This window comes from Eulemur rufifrons, chromosome 16, assembly GCF_041146395.1.
Source record: "Eulemur rufifrons isolate Redbay chromosome 16, OSU_ERuf_1, whole genome shotgun sequence".
Classification (NCBI taxonomy): Eukaryota; Metazoa; Chordata; class Mammalia; order Primates; family Lemuridae; genus Eulemur; species Eulemur rufifrons.
The window spans coordinates 45,511,249-45,532,370 of record NC_090998.1 but is presented as its reverse complement, the minus strand read 5'-3'; the positions used below and the strand labels follow the sequence as shown (position 1 = coordinate 45,532,370).

The 21,122-nt window shown below is 39.7% G+C and overlaps 1 protein-coding gene across 2 annotated transcripts; it reads right to left on the bottom strand.

Moving 5' to 3' along the window:
• Positions 1-308: 308 nt before the first annotated feature.
• ATP23 (ATP23 metallopeptidase and ATP synthase assembly factor homolog) lies at positions 309-15,298 on the bottom strand. 2 transcript variants are annotated; one of them, XM_069490020.1, is made up of 6 exons: positions 14,689-15,298; positions 11,561-11,606; positions 10,726-10,807; positions 6,631-6,768; positions 4,460-4,543; positions 309-683 (listed from the first exon to the last, which is right to left on the bottom strand). In XM_069490020.1, exons 1-6 carry the CDS (start codon positions 14,873-14,875, stop codon positions 480-482), a joined length of 741 nt encoding a protein of 246 aa, XP_069346121.1. In that variant the 5' UTR covers positions 14,876-15,298; the 3' UTR covers positions 309-479. The 2 variants fall into 2 exon arrangements, with proteins under 2 accessions (XP_069346121.1, XP_069346122.1); XM_069490021.1 differs by lacking the exons at positions 11,561-11,606; positions 14,689-15,298 and adding an exon at positions 7,218-7,410 and having other exon boundaries at positions 10,726-10,777.
• Between the last annotated feature and the right edge of the window lie 5,824 nt (positions 15,299-21,122).

Here is a 21,122-nt window from a genome sequence, read left to right as displayed (position 1 = left end):
TGACCACTGAATGATTTATGCCCACCTTTCATCACGACATCTCAATAAATGTGCTATAATGAGATCAGTACATTTTTCTTTACATTTAATGTAAATACCAACAATGGTCACCTATCAACATCATATAAGGGCATACTTCACAGGTTTCACAATCAAACTTTAAAATAATCACATGTAATAAAAAACAAATCACAATAATAAAAACAAAAAAAATACAAGTATACTCTAGAAAATACAAAAATGCAATTTATTTATCTTATTTACCAAATGATTAGCTATAAAGATACAATTTTTGCCTTGGAGTTTAAGGCAGTTTCACTCTTTGCCACAGTTACTTTTTCTGGTCATATGCTAGAATCACAAACTTCTGTGTTTTATCTGTATTTAATTGATCACTTAAGGTTCATGTTTGTTCACTTCAGAACCATATTCTTTTCTTCATGATCACTGAAGCTCTGTAATATAAAATATCATTGTCTTCATATATTTGAATAATACCGATCACGGTTTTGAAAGTCTCTATGAGCATATTTTGCATAAGTCTTATTATGTGGGATCCTTCCAAAAGGTTCATGGTCATTGAAACAAGATTCAAAAACTTCATCAACCGCCTTCTGAGCTACTTCTTTGCTGACATTCCTAACAGCCAGGATAGAAAGAATAGCTCTGTCTCGCACACAAGTCTAAAAAGAAGGAAAAGTATATGGCTTTAATTTTATATGAAAATTTAATCATGAAATAATGCTTTTTTGTTTTTAGAGACAAGGTCTTGCTCTGTCACCCAGGCTGGAGTCCAGTAACACAATCACAGCTTATTGTAACCTTTAGCTTCTGGGCTCTGGCAATCCTCCCAATTCAGCCTCCGAGTAGCTGGGACTACAGGTGTGCACCATGCCAGGCTAATTTTTTTATTTTTATTTTTTGTAGAGACAAGGCCTTGCTATGTTACCTAGGGTGGTCTGGAACTCCTGGCCTCAAGCAATCCTCCCACCTTGGCCTCCCAAAGTGCTGGAATTACAGGCGTGAGTCAAAATAATACATGGTATACATCTGAACCACAATTAAAATTAACTTCCTCTCATATTATTTTGTTAACTTCTGTCATTCCAAAAAAGAAAACAAAATTAACAAAGAAACATAACTCTTAAATTATGGAGCATGTTTAGCTCAATCTAAAATTATTTAGGCATAAGACTTGCATTTTCTCATCTTTTCTAATAATATAAGCAGATGTCATTATCTGAAGTTCTAGGCAGTGTCTGCCCAATAATATCTCTCAATTTGCAAAATCACCAAAGTCTATAAGCAAGGTTCTCATTAACTTTTTCATAAAATTTAATTTTATGAAATTAATTTTATGAAATTTCATAAATTTTTCATTAAATTTAATTAACTTTAAAATATACTTCACTTCTACACCTCTCTTCCTTAACTTTTCAGCTGACCAAAGCTAGATAACTCTTCCTTTGACAGTTATCTCAAACTCTCTTCCCTGCAGGCAATAAGAAACCACTGGAAACTTGGAAAGTGCCTTAATTTTTTAGGGGAGAAAAGAAGTTTTGCCTGGATATTAAAATTCTATTCTAAGTAAATAATTTACCTAATGTCACATAGTAATAGACTAGAATTTCTCAATACTCTAATTTAAATATTTTAAGAAATATAAGGCCCTGCCATTCCAATTCTCAGAGAGTTTTTAATCCATTTATTTCTTCCCAGGCCCAAACTAAAACTCAAAAGAATGGCATTTGATCTTTTCCTAAAAAATAATCAAACACTGGTTTTGATGACTGTACATCCTGACAATCATCAATTTTCTCTGCATGTTGCCAATTTCGCTTTGGCGTGGTCAGCATGCTAGAGCTGGAGATACTCACTAATACTGGAATATAACTAGTGCTTCTCAACCTAAATGATAGCAAATACTGATTTTAAAAATAAACCCCAGGCATACAAGAACAAGGACAGGAAGAACCATATGGAGCCACAACAACAATTGATGACAAAAAGAGGCCGGTCTGAAGGCAGTGAGTTATTGCACTTGATTGTTCAGTCCCCCCTCTCACTACTGCACTTGACCAGTCTTACAAAAAAGAGAGAGAGAGGAAATTTCTCCCCCCCAGAAGAAAAAAAAGTGCCAAAAATTTGTCTCCTAGAGCCAGAGGGTTGGGAGACACAAGCGTAGACCACAATTCAGACTGACTTCTTTCCAGATATAATAAATTTCTGTTAAAATAAAAGTGTTACTGTGCAATTTTACAGTTACTGTACTTGCTGTTTATATTTCTTGGGTACATGCTCTACAAAAGCAGGGACTCCATTCTAAGACTCTTCCTCACCACACACTATTTTCTATCCTATTGCTAGTTCTATTCATTTTCTACTTCTGCTACTCAATGGCAAAAAGAGGAGCGATTTCTCTTTCAAAGACTGTGAATAGCTCGAACCTATCACAAAGACAGAAGGCAGATGAAAATAAATGTTCATGCTCTATTTCTTTACGTTATCAACTGATTTTTTTAAATTGTTAAAGAATATAAAATTAGCGTGTTTTTCTGAGAACAGAGTATATGTTAAGACTCTCTTTTAAAGAACTTTTTAAACGCTATTGACAAGAACAGACATCTATGAGCCATGCTCTCACATGCTTGAACCACATTATCCTCCTTTCTAGGGAAAGGCTGATGTGTACCCTACTTCTGCCCTCTCCACTGAACCAGAACACACAGAATTTACCGGAGAAGCAGGGATTTGAGAGCACAGAAAACATGCAGCACAAGACAAGTCAGTGGCATATCACTAAGTTGTCTTGGCATGGGCTGAAAGCCTAACGGTCCAGTAGCCGTAATCACCCCTTCCAGGCACCAGGCTTGTCTTCTAGCTCCCATTGACTAAGTTCACAACTTCTCTTAGTAGCTCACTTTGACTTTCCACCCTTCACCCCAGAATTAACTTACTCTCTTCTCCATAGAACCAAGGGCCTTCCTGCTGTTCCAAGCCCATGCTTTTTCATCTAGTTGAAACTGATATCCTGATGCTCACATGATTCACAAATTGGCCTAGCAAGCTCTTCCAGTAGAAAATCTCTTGGCTCACACCTGTAATCCTAGCACTCTGGGAGGCCGACGTGGGAGGAGTGCTTGAGGTCAGGAGTTTGAGACCAGCCTGAGCAAGAGCAAGACCTCGTCTCTACTAAAAATAGAAAAATTAGCCAGGCATCGTGGCACACGCCTATTGTCCCAGCTACTCGGGAAGCTAAGGTAGTAGGATCGCTTAAGCCCAGGAGTTTGAGGTTGCTGTGAGCTAAGCTGACACCTGGGCACTCTAGCCCAGGCGACAGAGTAAGACTCTGTCTCAAAAAAAAAAAAGAAAAAGAAAAGAAATATTCCCTGGTCAATAAATACAAATCTCATCTAAAAAAAAAAAAAAAAAAATTTCTGACATTTTTCCTGTGACAGAACTGCTCACATTCCTTAGCAATCCATGAGGTCTACACTTCCTTTCCCCACATCCATTTATCATAGATCTCAAAGGCTTTCTGGCACGATAGTCTTGCCTTATAGAGTTTTTTATTGTTGTTTTTGTTTTGTTTTGTTTTGTTCACAAACTCCCGCTCAGCTAAGCTCCCCTTAACCAATGGATTGAACATGCCAATGCAAAGCTTTTCTAGCACATCACCCAGCCTTCACAGGTGCACTGACACATAGCCATAAACTTGTGCTAAAATGCAGTCTCTGTTCTGAAAGGGATCACATTTTTTGTCTCCAGAATACTATAATAGATTCAAAATATAAGTCCAGGACTGTTAGGATAAAACTAAGACAGACTGTAACTTCACTTCCATTCCTTATTCACCCCCATCCAAAAGTACTCCAGGGGCAAGATCATAGCTCTCTTCATTGTTAAAATCTCCCGCTCACTCAGTCACATAGCTTGCCCCTTACTATAAAGTAGAACTAAATTCCACCCACTTTGTTTAAATGGTACTCATTTTGTATTCTTTTAATATAGGTAGTTCTTTCACATTTCAAACACTAAATGTCCTTCTCATTTCTTTATTCATTATTTTTACTCATAGCACTCTTTTTTTTTTTTTGAGACGGAGTCTCACTCTGTTGCCCGGGCTAGAGTGAGTGCCGTGGCGTCAGCCTAGCTCACAGCAACCTCAGACTCCTGGGCTTAAGCGATCCTACTGCCTCAGCCTCCCGAGTAGCTGGGACTACAGGCATGCGCCACCATGCCCGGCTAATTTTTTGTATATATATATTTTAGTTGTCCATATAATTTCTTTCTATTTTTAGTAGAGACGGGGTCTCACTCTTGCTCAGGCTGGTCTTGAACTCCTGACCTCGAGCAATCCACCCGCCTCGGCCTCCCAGAGTGCTAGGATTACAGGCGTGAGCCACCGCGCCCGGCCCATAGCACTCTTGAGGGTAGGTGATCTCATGTTAGTTTTTACCTGATGATGTTGTTTTAATCCGAAACGTAACCTGAATATTTCATTTACAAGTGAGCAGTCTCCACTAAGGTTGGCAGCTCGAACCTACCACAAAGACAGAAGGCAAACGAAAGGTAAAGAAATGCTCATGCTCTATATATCTCTAAAATATCAACCATTTTTTAAAAAATTGGAAAAGAATATAAAATTAGCATGTTTTTCTGAGAACAGAGTATTTGTAAGATTTTTAAAAGCATTTTTTAAACTCTATTGACAACAGAGCAGATATCTCTAAGCCATGCTAGACGATGTCAAATACACTGGAGGGATGGGGGAAAAGTTCAATCACCTACCAAAGAGAATTTTTTAAACTTTACACTGTAGCTTTACTGAAAGAACTGATTTCTTTAGAACCAAAAGTCAAAGAGTTAGACCTCAGGGTTAAAGTCTACACTCTCTACAAGATACAAACACTTCTAGAAATTACCAAAAAGACTTCAAGAAAGCATTCTTGAAACAAACTGAGTTTCAGTGTGAGCTTAAAACTGAATGCATCAATATCTAAGACAGGTTGAGCATATGACTCTCCCAGTCCTAGCCCAAAGATCTCTTGAACCTTCCCTCAAAATCATGGAAGTTCATGACCTTCCTCCAGGCCCTTATTTTAAGTGGCACAAAGCACAAAGAATGAAGAACATGCCAAACTGATGACGCTATGAGCATGACAGCCTGAAGTTAGGACATATTTTCTAATTTACTATACTTTCAAGGTAAAAATTTTCTAATTTACTATATTTTAATAGATGAAAAAGTCTTAGAACTACCCACATAGACCCTACAGCCAACATGGCCACATTTTTGCTAATTCATTGCAAACAGAATGGACTACTTCTTGTTACTTCTGCAATAACATGACCTCATTCCTCTGAGGAGTTCAAGGTACTTAACACACTTTAACTAGCTTACAGGCATTCATTGTCATAGCACCCAAGAGAGAAACCTATTTAAAAACTCAGGTTTCAGTCTACTCTCCAAAAAATATGAATTATAATTAGATGCCATGGGGCCACTTATTAATTTCAAGGGAAAGAGAAAATAATCTAAGTTATAAAGTATAAGCTTGAGATTTATAGTCATTTTTTAATTTCTCATTACATTGCACTCTTCAATTAACGACATACAAGTATGAAATACATATGTCTCTCTAGGAGCGTACATATGTATACTTCGGAGAGCAATCCAGAATATTTAATAATAACTATCTTTTTTTTTTTTTTTTTGAGACAGAGTCTCACTCTGTTACCCAGGCTAGAGTGCCGTGGCATTAGCCTAGCTCACAGCAACCTCAAACTCCTGAGCTCAAGCGATCCTCCTGTCTCAGCCTCCCGAGTAGCTGGGACTACAGGCATGCACAACCATGCCCGGCTAATTTTTTCTATATATATTTTTTGCTGTCCATATAATTTCTTTCTATTTTTTTTTTAGTAGAGATGGGGTCTCGCTCTTGCTCAGGCTGGTCTCGAACTCCTGAGCTCAAACGATCCACCCACCTCGGCCTCCCAGAGTGCTAGGATTACAGGCGTGAGCCACCGCACCCAGCCAATAACTATCTTCTTGTGTTATATTTTTGAGACTATATGTTTTACTCTAGGGCAAGCAAAGAACTTTACCAATGGAAGGCAGCACAGCAAACAAGTCACGAACTCTGGTAGTAATTCTGCCTCTGCCACTTACTAACTTGGGAATCTAAACAACTGCCTCACTTTAGACATATATAAAATGGAGTTAATAATAGTATCTACCTCAGTGGGTTGTTGTGAAGATTACATAAGAATCCATACAAACAGAACAGTGTTTGACACATAGCCTTTAGTAAATGTTAATTATTATTTTTTTATTTTATATAATTTATTCCACAGGAAAAATTAATAGTTTATTATTACTAAAGTCAGGCATCACTATTGTTAGGACTTAAAGGTGATATTTAAGACAATTCTAAATACATACTTAAAATTTCTCTAGTTGTATCTCAAAAAGTTGTATTCAATATTAGTTAAAAACAGAAATTCAAGATTAAGGTGGAACTATGACAGTAAGAAAAGGAGTAAGTTTAAATAAATTATAATTGAATAAAATGTTCAAACACAGAGTATTTTAGGGAAAAATTTATTGTCTTCTACAGTAAAACTCACCTCTGAACAGGCCAAATGTCTGACATTAGTGAACCAGTCGACGTGAGCACGACAATGATCAAATGCATGAATCAGCTCATGGGTGACCACTCTGTTCATATGGGCCTGATTACGGATATTATTTTGGCACAAAACTATCTAGGAGGTACCAAAATAAGAGAAGTTCAGTGATTTCGAAAATCTACTTTCATTTTGTAGATCCCGTCTTTCTCCCACAAGCTCACCTGCCTGGAATGCCTCCACCCACTCTTCTCCATAGACCCCACATCACCCAGCAGCCAAGTCCCACTCCTAACTGCCTATGCTCCGTAGCCTTTGCCAATGACTAACCTCTCCCCTTCTCTCTCTGGACTACAATGGCACTTAGATTAAGGACATTTATTCATGCACCATCCTCACTGGGCTGACGACACCCATCTGTCTTGGATTTCACTGCGTTACGGTTAAGAGCGTGGGCTTTGGAATGAAGTGGACAGACTCAAATTCCAGCTCCAGCCCTTACTAACTTGGTGACCTTGGGCAAGTTTCTTAAACTCTCTGTGCCTCAGTTTCCTCAACTATAAACAGGAGATAATTGGAGTACCTACCTCATAGAACTGTGAGAATTAAACGAGAATGTATGCAAAATACTTCTTATCAAGTTTCTGAATGAGCAATGAATGAACAATGAATGACCACCACTGTCCTCATTCTCCTAGAATGAGGGAAAATGCCAGGAAAAATCCTCAGAAAGACCTTCAGAAAGAAGTGCAAAAAGCCAACAGCACACTGAGCAGGACCCTATAAGAATAAGAAAGACATGAGGGATCCTAATAGTAACAGCTGCCATTTTTTTGTGTACTTACTATGTGCCAGACACTGGGCTACACACCAGGTATTTGATATACATTCATTCCACATTCCCTTACTCAACTAATATCTATGGAGACCTAATAGAAGATTTATAATCTGCTAATGGAGATAGAAATTATCAAATGTTTATCAAAATATTTAAATACATGAAATGACAGTTGTCATGAAGAAAAACCCAGGTTGTCATGAGCATATACGATGAGAATGCCTGACCTGGTCTGGATGGTGGGGAAAGGCTTCTCTGTGGAAGGAATGTTTAAACTGGGATCTAACAGATGAACGGGAGTTAAATTTGCAGTGAGGAGAAGGGAATAGTCTAGGCACAGAGAACAACATATGCAAAGAATAGGGGGGGAGTTGAAGAATAGAATGTTTGAGAAGCTGAAAGCAGAGCCACAGAGCTGAAGCACAGAGTCAGAGGTAGTAGGCAACAGATACAGCCAGTGAGGTCGGCAGGGGCCATTGACCAAAGCTAGATGCAGAGAAACTAGATGAAAGCTAATGAAGTACTCTCGGCAAAAGACAATGGTACATGAGCTAGAATGGTGAGAACTGAAAGAGGGATTCAAGGTAAATTGGGCAAAATGTGGTAGTAGATTGAATATGGGGAAGGAATCAGAGGTCTCAAGGATGATCCGTAATTTCTGGCTTGGGTAATAGGATGGATGGTAGTACCATCCACTGAGATATGCAAAAGTATAAGACCAGGTTGGGTGATTATGGGGCATGGTAAAAATCATGAATTTGGTCTTGGACATGTCAGGTCTAAAGTGTTTTTAAGACATTTTAAGTAGAAGTATTAAGTGGGCACTTGGATATATGGAATATGGAGTTTGAAAGAAAGTTCAAACCTTGGAAAATTAATGAGATCCCCTTGGCAGAGTATAGGGTAAAAAAAGAAGGGGATCTAACACCAAGGATTGAGGGACTATAACATTTAAGGACTGGCAGAGGAAGATAAGCTAGCAAAGGAGCCACCAGAAGAGTGTTCCATACTAGAAACCAGGGAAAGAAAGTGATTGGCATTACCAGCTCAAGTTCAGTGTATGCTGGTCTTAATTCCATGTTTGCTAAATGAAAAAAAAAATGAAAACAAAAAAAAAAAAGTGTATGCATACTATATGACCAAGCAATTCTGCTCCTAGGCATATACCTTGGAGAAACTATTACAAATGTACACCAGCAGAGAAGGTCAAGAATATTCATAGCAGCATTGTGCATAACAACAAAGTTGGAAACAATCAATATTAGATAGGGTACTATAAACAAACAATGGAATACTATACAACAGTAAAACTAAATAAACCAGAGAGGTACATACAACAACATAAAAATCTCACAGATAATGTTGAACAGAAGAATTAAGTTACAGAAGACTACCTACTATACAATTTCATAATATTACAAAGTATTGCATATAATTCAGTATTCCATGTATAAAGCTCAAAAGCAGGCAACTAAATAACACATTGTTGGACTGTATATGTAGATGATGAGACTATTCAGAGAGGCAGGGAATGATCACTACAAAAGTCAGGATAAAGAACGGAGAGGAAGTGACTCAAGAGGGGCACACAGGTTTCTGAAGTCCTGGTGATATTCTATTTAAAAAATCCAAATGGCAGTTACACAGGTATTCACTTTAGCATTATTACTGACAGTGTACCTATATGTTTTTTTACTCCTTTGTATGAATGAGATACTTCATAATAAAAATTTTAATTTACAAAACTAAAAGGAGAAAGTGCCCAACTATGTTCATCACTACTGAGAACTAAAATCAAAGGTCAAGATGTCGCCTCTATTTAACCCAAGGGGGCGGGGAAGAGGGTGAACTTACCAAGAGCCATTTTGAGAGCCACAGTATCACGTATTGTGACTACCAATTTACAAATGAGGAAACTGAGAACAAAAAAAATAACTTGCCCAAGCCCCACAGCTAATAAGCAGGGGAACTAGGATTTGAACTGTAATCTATCTGACTCCGAAACCCAGACCTCTCATCCCTGTGCTATATTGCCATTTCCCATGAATACTATAAAAAACTTATGAATAACCAAAATACATATAAAATTCTCCAGCAGGAAACAGTTCAGTGTAAATATGGTTTATATATTCAAATTGGAAATAGTTATTAATATTGACAACACATTTGTCTACCCTCAACACATGACCTAATCCATCTACCACCTCTAAGACTCTGTCAAAACCCCCAATGACTTAAAACTAATAATAAAATTTATTAAATGTTTACTATGGGCCAGGCGCTAAGATAAGCAACTTTTTTTTTTTCTGAGGCAGAGTCTCACTCTGTTGCCCGGGCTAGAGTGCTGTGGTGTCAGCCTAGCTCACAGCAACCTCAAACACCTGGGCTCAAGCAATCCTCCTGCCTCAGCCTCCGAGGAGCTGGGACTACAGGCATGCGCCACCATGCCCGGCTAATTTTTTTTATATATATTTTTAGTTGTCCAGCTAATTTCTTTCTATTTTTTTAGTAGAGACGGGGGTCTCGGTCTTGCTCAGGCTGGTCTCGAACTCCTGAGCTCAAACGATCTGCTCGCCTAGGCCTCCCAGAGTGCTAGGATTACAGGCACGAGCCACCACGCCCGGCCTAAGATAAGCAACTTTAGAAGAGATATCTCATTTAATTCTAATCATCACTCTATAAGATAGATATAATCATTACCCAAATTTTACAGATTTTACTCACTCCCCTAATCTAAAATTTTCACAGGTTATTATCACTTCTCACCATGTGAAAGTGGAAACCTTTATTTAGCATTCAAAGCCTCCGCCATATGGCTTCCTTTCTTTCCAATTCTATTTCCCTTAAATCCCCAGGGGCTCATGCCCTCCAGCTAAACTGGACAACATGCCATTCCCAGACATGCCCTGGTTTCCCAGCTGCCACTTTTGCTCATAGTAGCCCTGCTCTGACCCTGAGAAGGCTTTATATCCTCTAGCTGAATCTGCTGGCATCTTTTAATCAATCACAACACTGTCTCATTGTGGCAACCAAGCCCTCCTAAAAAAGTTTAGCCTGCCTCAAATTTTATTATTTGTGTTCATGTCTCATCTTCCCTGTGAGAATGTAAACTCCTTAAGAGTAAGGACCACGACTAATTTCTTTTTTAAAGTTTTACGCAAAGTCTACCAAATAGAATGTCCAGCATATGGAAGGTGCTCAGCAAATATCACAAGAGAAGATTAAAGGAAAGGAAACAATTTGGCAAAAATGCCTACCTGAGATGTTGAAGCATCAAAACCTCCACTCACATTTCCATTACAATCTTCACACGAAAAGTGTCTGTCTTTGTTAACAGCACTAAAGGGCAAGAATAAAGATCAACATACATAGATGAGTATTTAAAAAAAAAAAAAAAGAAGAGTAGATTAAAGAGACAATGTCCAGAAGCCGTGTGTATGTGGGAAACAGCCCTGGGCCAGGAGTCAGGAGATCCTCTACCATATATATAGTAAATCCCTTCCACCACTAACACATATGAACCCTGGGAAGCAACTTAATACCTTCAGGATTCAGTTCTTTTGTCTATAAAATAAGGGGATTATCTCTGCAAAACTGAATCCTAGTTCAAATCCTAAGATATGCTTCCATAAAGCATTTGGTCAATTGATTAATACCCTATTAGAAATATGTTGGAGTTCCTGCCCTTGGGCCAGGTCAAGAAGTGGACATCAGACCTCACTTCCTTTAATCCCCTCATAGTTATAAAACATCTGGAAGGCTCCTACATAACAAGCTGAGATTTCTTCTCCATTAAAAACAATGCCCAGGCTGGTGTAGTAGAAAGGCCAGGTTTGAATTACTTACAAGAAAGATTTTGAGTATTGTCTTTACTAAATTCCCAAGGTGAATGGTACAGCCAGAAATTGAGTTAGGGTTAGAAGATGTCCAAAGAGAACAAGGCCTGCCTGGAAAGAATGCAGCCAACCCCCACCATCTAGCCTACAGAAAAGGCTTCGTGACCAGAAGTGAGACATCTTAAGCAGGTCCAGTGTGGGGGTTTTGTTTTTAGCAGCCAGAATATAAAGCAGCATTGCATAAAGATTTACTTACCAACCCGAGTGTTTCATAGCATCAAGTAGAAGTTTGACATATGGATCTAGAAAGATATTGATTCAATTAAGTAAGCTAACTGGAAAAAGTAAAAGTTATTACATTACCCAAATAGCAGCAAATTAATAAAAAGTAAACCATAAGGAAGTAATACTACCTTAAAATTGGTAAAAAACGGACATGAAAAGACAAGCTTAAATTAATATCAAAGTAAGTCTTAAATGAAACAAAACACTAATACAAATACCAGGATGGTACCACCACACACCTGCAACAACATCAAATATGCTTTTAAAGGTCATTTTTAGTTAAATGATCAAATGCATTGCATTACAGTACATAATACGGCAGATAAGACTGAGGGAATTTGGGGCCACATCCCTACAAATGAACAACAGCACAGTACCCAAATTTGAGGAAGGCAGTGGCCACACTGTTCTCTGTCCTGGTCAGACCACACTGGGAACACCATGTCCATGCTGAGTACCTACCTCAATCTAAATGGGACCTGCCACTGAAAGCCCTTCCACAGGGGATGGTGACTAGAATAGTGCCGGACCATGTTCAGTAAGAAGCAAGAAAGGATTTGGGGACTTGGAAAGGAAAAGGAAGACTTGAACCAGGACCACAGTACTTTCGAGTATTGAAGGGATGCCGTGTCGGAATAGATTCAGTCAATATTTCTTCAAAGGGCAGAACAAGGACCAAAGAGTGAAAATTACATGTGACAGATTTCAACATAGTATGAGAAAGGATTTTTCCAACAACTAAAGTTGTTGAAACAATAGAGTAGACTCAAAGAACAGGTAACCTGTTCCAGGAGAGGTCTATGGGCTCTCTGGTCATTGATGGCACTGAGGTTTTCCTATATGGGGACAGGACACCTCTCATACCAACTTTTCACAAAGGCATCTTTTCTGAGAATATAAATGTACAGCAAATTATAGGACATAACACAAAAAATAAAGAAAAGAAACCAAAATTAAAAAAAAAAAACATTAAAAGCAAAAGCAGGTAAGTAGTGTGAGATGAGAAAGTTAAATATAGGTTACTGCTTTACTGACCCACCCTCTCTTAAGAGTGTGAACAGTAGAATAATTATTATTAAAAATAAGCATTACTAATTGAGTGTATACCAGGTGTCAGGAACCATATTAAGTGCACCATGGTTCACACAATTAAGAGAATTTTACAAAGTTGATATAGTTTCAAAAGTCCGTAGTCTCCTTACTTAAAAAAACAAAAAATGCAGGTAGCACAGTGGTTTGTCTCAGAAAGGACCTGCAGCAGTATTTAGAATAAATTTGCTTTTAAGAAAAATAAGGCTGGGCAAGATGGCTCATGCCTGTAATCCTAGCACTCTTGGAGGCCGAGGTGGGTGGATCGTTTGAGCTCAGGAGTTCGAGACCAGCCTGAGCAAGAGCGAGACCCCAATTCTACTAAAAATAGAAAGAAATTAGCTGGACAACTAAAAATATATATAAAAAATTAGCTGGACATGGTGGTGCATGCCTGTAGTCCCAGCTACTCGGGAGGCTGAGGCAGAAGGATTGCTTGAGCCCCGGAGTTTGAGATTGCTGTGAGCTAGGCTGATGCCATGGCACTCTAGCCTGGGCAACAGAGTGAGACTCTGTCTCAAAAAAAAAAAGAAAAGAAAAAGAAAAGGTCTCTCATGAGGCCAGATTTCTCCCATCACCCCCTGCCCAGGGATGTGATTTTAAAGTTTCAAGGTGATGCTTTAATACCACCAACAGGCCCTCCCCTTGGAAGGCTGAGGCCGGTTGATTCCTACAGGGGCTAATATTCAGCACCCTATCATCCTCACATCCCACCTATTCAACTGTCCTCCACTGTGTGGCTCCACTGTAAAAACAGCTACCTTTTATTCAGCTCCTGATATGCTGGTACTTTACAGTCATAAAATCTATTCCGCACAACATCCCTAAGAGAGGTATCTTTGGCCCCTTTCCCCTTTTTTTACAGATAAGGATAGAGGGGATCAGGGTGGGTAAGTCATTCTCTCTTACCTAATAAGGAAAGGGACCAGCATCTGAACTCACATCTAACTCTGCAACCCACAGCCTTTCTGCTGTATTCCACTTTGAAACGCCTTAAAGACAGAGTCCTTACTCATCTTTGTATTTCCCCCCACCAGAACCTAGGAGGCATTCAACACATATTTATACAGTCAATACAATGTCCTCATTTTCCCGCCCTTTACCCTCTATTTCTCTTCCTCCTCCCACCGCATCCCCATGAGTAGTCTCAACATGCAGGTAATCCCAAAAAGGTTGGAAAATCCTGGGTGCTTGACTTTAGACTGTGACTGGCCAGCTATGAAATAGAAACCTTGCTTTGGGACAAGTACATGTAAGATTTTCATTTTCTAAATGCACCTGAAATAAACTTAGGAAATCTATGTAAACATAAAGGAGTTAAGAAATCTTTTCTAGTGTAATGTTCCTGGGACTGGAGAGAAATTGGGTATTTGTGTCCCTATTTAACCTACAGCAGCGGTTCTTAACCTTTTTGAGGTCGTTGGTCTCTTTGAGAATATGATGAAGCTATGCACTCTCTCCCCCCAAAAAAACGCACTTAGAAACATACATACACACACACACACACACACACACACACAATTTCACAGACCTTTTCTGGGATTTTTACACTCGAAACCCATTTATGCATGAAAGTTAATACCCTCTTCCAATGAAGGGTAGGTTTGCAAACTATCGTTTTTGCACTGGCAGCAATATATGCCTTAATTCACCTAAAACTCTGCCTCACCCTTACCCTAAAGTCACCGTGTTGCTGCAAAACTTACGTAAGAAATCAGAGGATCTGCCAGAGCAGTGTGACCAAAAAGGGCAAACTCCTAGCCTAACTCCTCGTTCATTCCACAAGCAACAGAGTGCTGAAAGGGGCCTCAATGCTTCCTCTAATGGGGAAACTGAGGCCCAGGCCCCAACCCCACCCCCACGATGCCTAGAGTCTGCACGGAGGTGCCTGAACGGGACACGTCCAGCCCTGGGGATGAACCCCGGCTGAGTGGTGCCCAACCCCTTCCCCGCCCACCCGGTCTCAGACACCACCCGGCCGACCCTCAGTCTCCAGGTCACGGCTCCTACTTGTCTCCAGCGTCTTCAGCAGCATGAGCTGGCACTTCTGGTTGTGGGTGAGAAAGCTGAAGAGGAACCCCTGCTGGGGCTTCGCCTGGGCCAGCCGCTCGGGGAAGACCTGGCACGGGACGTGTTGCTGCGGCAGCTGCTCCCCCGCCGCGGGGCCCGGGCCGGGCTCGTCCGGAGCTCCCGCCATGCCGCCCGCCGACCTCGCCGCCGCTTCCTCCCGGCTCGGGCGGCTGGGGTGAGGCTGGGAAGGGTCACCTCCCTCCCGCCAGCCCGACTGCCCAGGCCCTCCCTCCGCAGAGCCGACAGGGAGAAGGGCTGCACAGAGACCTTGGGGCCAGAAGGGGCTCTGAGCCTGGCGAGGTAGGCCGGGCGGGGCGCGGTGAGAGGCACCCTGGGGCCAGAGGCGCGGGGCGGGGCGAGGGACGCGGGGCGGGGCGAGGGGCGGGGAGAGAAGAGATGGGCGGGGTGAGAGACGCGCGGTTCTGTAGGGACGCTGGGCGGGCTGCCGGCGGGTGGAGCTGGACCTGGCGATTACTTCGCAGGTGACACCTGTGCTTCTGTGGACGTCTCTGCTGCTCTTTGGCGTCAGTGGCCGAGCCCCATAAGCGTCGTTCTGCAGCCTCCTGCCTGCTTAGCTGCTAAGGGTGTCCCACCTTCTCGTGGACACATCCTCACCTCCTGGCCAATACTAGCCACTAAGTCCCCTCCTGCCACTGAAGGTCTCTACCATCCTCCCACTCCCTGCCTTTCCTAGCGGCCCCCCACTTTCCTGACCCTTGCTGTCCCTCTGATCCACTCTACCCAAGGATGCCCCAGGCCATAATGAAAGCAGTGTTTTTCAGAAACGTTTGAAAACTAATTATAAAGAATGACTGTCACATCAAAATCCTTAAAATACAGGACCCAACTACTTTTTTTCTGCCTCATCTGGACTCATTCGCCACCCTACTCTCTTGCCATCCCACATAACTCTCTGATAGCAACACACACCCTGTTTACTTCTACCTCCAAGCCTTAATTCATACTGTTACTTCCATCTTTAACCCGCTTTCCTCAGTCCCTATGATTGGGGCCCATGTCAAATCTACCTACTCCAAAGCATATTCCCAGATACCTTAATCAAAATTAATGTCTCCTGATCTCCCAATGTACAAAGTACTTTGTACCTGTTATCACTTTCATCACAGCCTGCCAGGCTTTCTATAATTTGTGTGTTTCTCTTTTCCCACTAATTTTTTTTTTTTTTTTTTTTTGAAACAGGGTCTTGCTTTGTTGCCCCAGCTAGAGTGCAGTGGCACCATCAGAGCTCACTGCAGCCTCCTACTCCCAGGCTCAATTGATCCTCCTGCCTCAGCCTCCCGAGTAGCTGGGACTACAGACACACACTACCACACCTGTCTAATTCCCACTAAATTATTAATATACAGCTCAGCTCACATATTTATTCAGCACATACTAACGTACCAGGCAGAGTGGTAAAAGACTGAGGAAACAGATGAATAAGAAAATTGCTGAAGTTGAGGAGCAGCATATGGTTTACTTCTGGGAAACACCTCTGAGTAATACAGGCTTATAAGGCCTCGAGGATTATGAACAGTACCTCATGTGCCATAGGTGCTCAATAAATATCTAAATTGGGTGGGATGCCAGGATTATTTATTCATTTGAAATATAAAAATATGAACACCTCTTATGTACACAGATTGCTAAAGGTAGAAGTTAAAAAAAAAGTTGCTACTTTTTATTGAGCACACCTTGGATACATTATTTCTAATCTCACTACAACCCAGCAAAATAAGTTTTATTATCCCTAATTTGGAAATAAAGAAAGCAGGCTCAGCAAAATTAAATCCAGGACCACACAACCAGCTTTCAATCTAGAGAATTAAAATGTCCACATATGGAAAACTAAACCATTACAATTTAATGTAATTAGCTTGGAATACTGAAGGAAGGCTAGATGGAGAAGGCGGGGCCCAAAGTGGACCACAGCCTATAAACATTTTAAATATATTTGAAATATTATTCAGCTACAGGAATAAGCAAAAAAGTGCAAATCAAAAGCTGCAATATTTCCCTACCAAATTAGCTGACACTTTAATACTTACTGCTGAAGGAACAGAGAGGGAAAAAAGATTCATAGCAAAAGTGGTTGTCTAGGTATTGGAATATTTTTATTATATTCTTGTTAATTTTTCTAATGTTCGGCAGTAGGCATTATTATTACCTTTATAATCAGAAAGATAAACTTAAAAGTTGAGTGGGCTTTACATGCCATGTGTAGCTTCGTCCACAAACAGTATAAAGACTTAGGGGTGGAATGAGAAGGCAGTAGGGAAGATATAAAGAAGTACAAATACAAATGAGTCTAAAAGAGAAAAACAATTACAAAGAAGTGAGAGCCTGGGCAAAGATTTAGCTGCAAGGATTTTCCTTTCTCCACTGCAGCACTAATTAAGAGCAAAAAGGACATAAACTGTTTAAATGTCCAACAAGAGGCATAATGGAGTGCATGCAAACATAAGTGTCTTTTTTTTCATTAAATATGTTCATTAAAAGTTTTAAGTTGCAAAACAACGTATACATTATGATTCCATTTTGAATTTTTATTTACTATGTGCATAGAAAGTGTCTGGAAAACTGCTCCAAAGTGTTCACAGCAGTTATCTCTGGGTGAATGGGATTTGGAGGTTTTGTGGTGTTTTTGTGTGTTTGTTTGTTTGTTTTTGCTTGCCTTCATCTTCTAAAATGAAAATAATTGCTTTTTTATAGCAAATAAGTTATTTAAAGTAATTTAAATCTATCACAGTAACAAATGAAGTTACATATAATTTTTAAATGTTTACCACCTTTCAGCTGATTATATAAATTGGGTTATTTATGTCATATCCAACTAAAACAGAGCCAAGATGCCAGAAAGAAAAAAACACTCAGAGTGCAAAATATTGCTCCAAGAACATATTAATAATTCTCTGCAAGCCTGGCTGCTGAAATTGCTTGCTATCACCTAAAACTAATTTTATCTATGACTACTAAAACAATCTGCTACAACACTAAAACTAATTTTACCCACCACCATCACTCACCAGTCAGAACTTGCCAGCTCCCCAAAACCTTACTAGTGCCAATAAACTTTCTTGAAAAACAATACATAACATTTCTCCTTTTTATAAAACCTCTCACCCTCTCTTTTCTTCTACAGATATCCCAGTTTGCATATATGCCCCAAATTACAATTCTTTCTTCCCAAATAAAACATTTTAATTTCAGACATTTGTCTCTAAATTTGATTTGATTTTGACATACTTGGTGTCAGACGCAGGGTTCCAAAGCTGACGCTCACCTTGGAGAAAATCACCAGCCCTTGGAACTAGGGCATGAGGTGCCCACACTGGTGCCCCTTGAGGCCCTGCTTCCACTGGTCGCCTCTTTTCCCCTTAGTGACTCTCTCTTGGACTGAACTCCCAATTTTGGTCAAGTTCTGTTTTATTTGGGACTTAGTGGGGAGGGGTCTTCCCCCTTCCTGTCTGCTCTGGTTGGGAAATCTCCTACTTGGGAGGACTCTTCTCTTTGCACACCTGGGCTGTGGGTCTGGGTGAAGAGATTTTTTTCCCTTTGGGTTGAGTTATCTTTCCTATTCCCTTCAGTTGGAGGAGGCAACTTACCTTCGTAAAGATACACTTTATTTTCCATCTGTGCTTACATTTATTTGGCCTTTACATATTCAGCACTTGCATTTAATTGACTCTTGTATATCTGACATTAAACCAGAGCACCCACAAAATGGGCTTTCAAAATTTAAGACATGATAAAATATTTTCTGACTCCAACTAATAACATATTCAAACATTACAAAAATTATTCAAAGTCTATTATACTTTAAACTAAACTAAAACATGAGGCTATAAAAGCATACACTCCCAATAAAATATACATCTCACTAATACCTTAAGACTAAAAAAACCAAAACATTCAGGACTCAAAGATTGTCTTATAAAATACTGTCTTAAAACTTAAACTCTTTCCTCTTTAGAACTTTCTGCTCCCCTTACAATTCCTCCTCTTTACCCTTCTCTTAACTCTTTTACAAAACTCTTCAACTATTCTGACATGCTATTTAAATAAAACACTTTAACATATATTTTCATAAATCATTTTAACCTTCATGCTTTTTTAAAAAACAAAGATAAAATTCTCATATAAAGACAACTGCCCTATACTAAAAAAAAAAAAAAGACATTTTTATCTTCAAAGATAAAAAAATTAAAATCAGAAAAATATTATACAGACTTTACTAAAATAAATTTTTTTATTTATTTATTTTTTAGAGACAGAGTCTCCCTCTGTTGCCAAAGCTGAAGTGCAGGAGTGCAAACATAGGTCACTGAAACCTCCGACTCACAGCCTCAAGTGATTCTCTCACCTCGGCCTCCCAAAGAAATTAAGATTACAAGTATGAGCCATGCCTGCCTCCCCATGACATTTTAATTTATTTAATTTATTGCCTTTAGACTTCAGCTTTATTTTTTCTTTTTGCGGTTTCTTTCCCTAGAGATGGAGCCTCACTCTGTCACCAAGGCCGGGAGTGCAGTGGCATGATCATAGCTCACTGCAGCCTCCAACTCCTGGGGTCAAATAATCCTCCTGCCTCAGCTTCCCAATTAGCAGCTAGGACTACAGTTGCACACCACTACGCCAAGCTAATCTTTTATTTTTTTGTAGAGATGGGGTCTTGCTTTGTTGCCCAGCCTGGTGTTGAACTCCTGGGCTTAAGTGATCCTCCCACCTTGGCCTCCCAAAGTGCTGGGATTACAGACATGATTGGGCTCTTAATTCAAAACTATTATACAAACTAAATGTATTCTATTATTTTTTATTTTTGAGACAAGGTCTCACTCTTTTGCCCTGGCTGGAGTGCAGTGGCCTGATCATAGTTCACTGCAACCTCAAACTCCTGGACTCAAGTGATCCTCCCACCTCGGCCTCCCAAAGTGCTATGATTACAGGTGTGAGCCTTATTCCATTATTATTATTCATTTTTATATTATAATTTATAAACTTAATTCTTATTACCTGCCTAATCTTTATAAAACCAACTCTTCCTAACAGAGTAATATTAACTCAATGCCTCAAGCTATAATGCCTATATATGCCTATATAATGTCTATAGACTAATAAAATAAATAATAGATTCCAAACAAACCTACCCTAAAAAAATTTTTCCCTCTGGCCTCTTTGTTACTCAAATATAGTCCAAATGCCTGACATAGAGCCCCATAACCTGCCCCAACATGAGACGAACACAGAGACAAGTCCAGCCCAACACCAAAAAATAATTAAACCTCAATACAAAATAATTAATCAGCATTTTGGGAGACTGAGACAGGAGGATCGCTTGAAGACAGGAGTTTGAGACCAGCCTGGGCAACATAGCAAGACCACCGTATCTACAAAAAATAAAAAAAATTACCCAGGCATGGTTTCACCAGCCTGTAGTTCCCACTACTTAGGGGGCTGAGGCAAGAGGATCACTTAAACCCAGAAGTTCAAGGATGCAGTGAGCTATTCAAAGATCGCACCACTGCACTCCAGCCTGGGCAACACAGGGAAACCTTGTCTTTAAAATAATAATTATTATTATTCAGTGATACTTTCAAAAAAAGATCTTGATCCAAAAAAACATGAAAGTTGATCATACAAATTGAGTCATTCTTGGCATACCCTACTAAAATACAGTTGAGAAGCGGGGGGGGGGGCGACACTCAGGGAACAAAACATTGCTCCAAAAATATAAGTCTCTATAATCCTAACTGCTAAAACTGCCTACTATAACCTACAACCAATTTTATCTAATGACTAGTAAAAGAACCTGCTACAACTCTAATTTCACTAACCGCAGTCACTCACCAATCAGAGCTTGCCAACTCCCCAAAACTTTATAGTGCCAATAAACTTTCCTGAAGAATATGTAACACTTCTCCTTCTTAGAAAACCTCTAATCCTCTTTATTCTTCAGAATAAAGCACCAAATAGCACCTCATCTACATGTATGCCCCAAATTAGTTTTCTTGCCAAATAAAACATTTTAATTTCAAAATTCATTTCTGTATTTTCACTTCACAGATTTTTAACATTTAATGCTATGTTTATTTTAATTGGCAAATAAAAGTTGTATATGCTTATAGTGTACATGTTTTGAAATATGTCTATATTAGGGAATAGCTAAATAAAGCTAACATATGCAGCTTTCAGCTTTTCAATCACTAACGTCGAATCTATTTTTCAAAGGCCAACAAAAATTTCGTGAGATTAAAGCCTTTCCTTAGCCTTGCAGTTATTTTAAATGTTGGGAAACAACAAAACAGTCTCCACCGCCCCCCCAAAAAATATACCGCACTAGTCTCGTAATCCCACGCAACCAGGAAACGCAGCGT

What these genes read in the sequence shown, in the direction of transcription:
- ATP23 (XM_069490020.1), bottom strand. Translation starts at nt 14,875, where the DNA reads ATGGCGGGAGCTCCGGACGAGCCCGGCCCGGGCCCCGCGGCGGGGGAG. An exon ending in TTGATGCTTCAACATCTCAG is followed by an intron (nt 6,769 to 10,725) that starts GTAGGCATTTTT and finishes GGTACCTCCTAG; the next exon opens with ATAGTTTTGTGCCAAAATAA. An exon ending in GATTAAAACAACATCATCAG is followed by an intron (nt 684 to 4,459) that starts GTAAAAACTAAC and finishes CCTTCTTTTTAG; the next exon opens with ACTTGTGTGCGAGACAGAGC.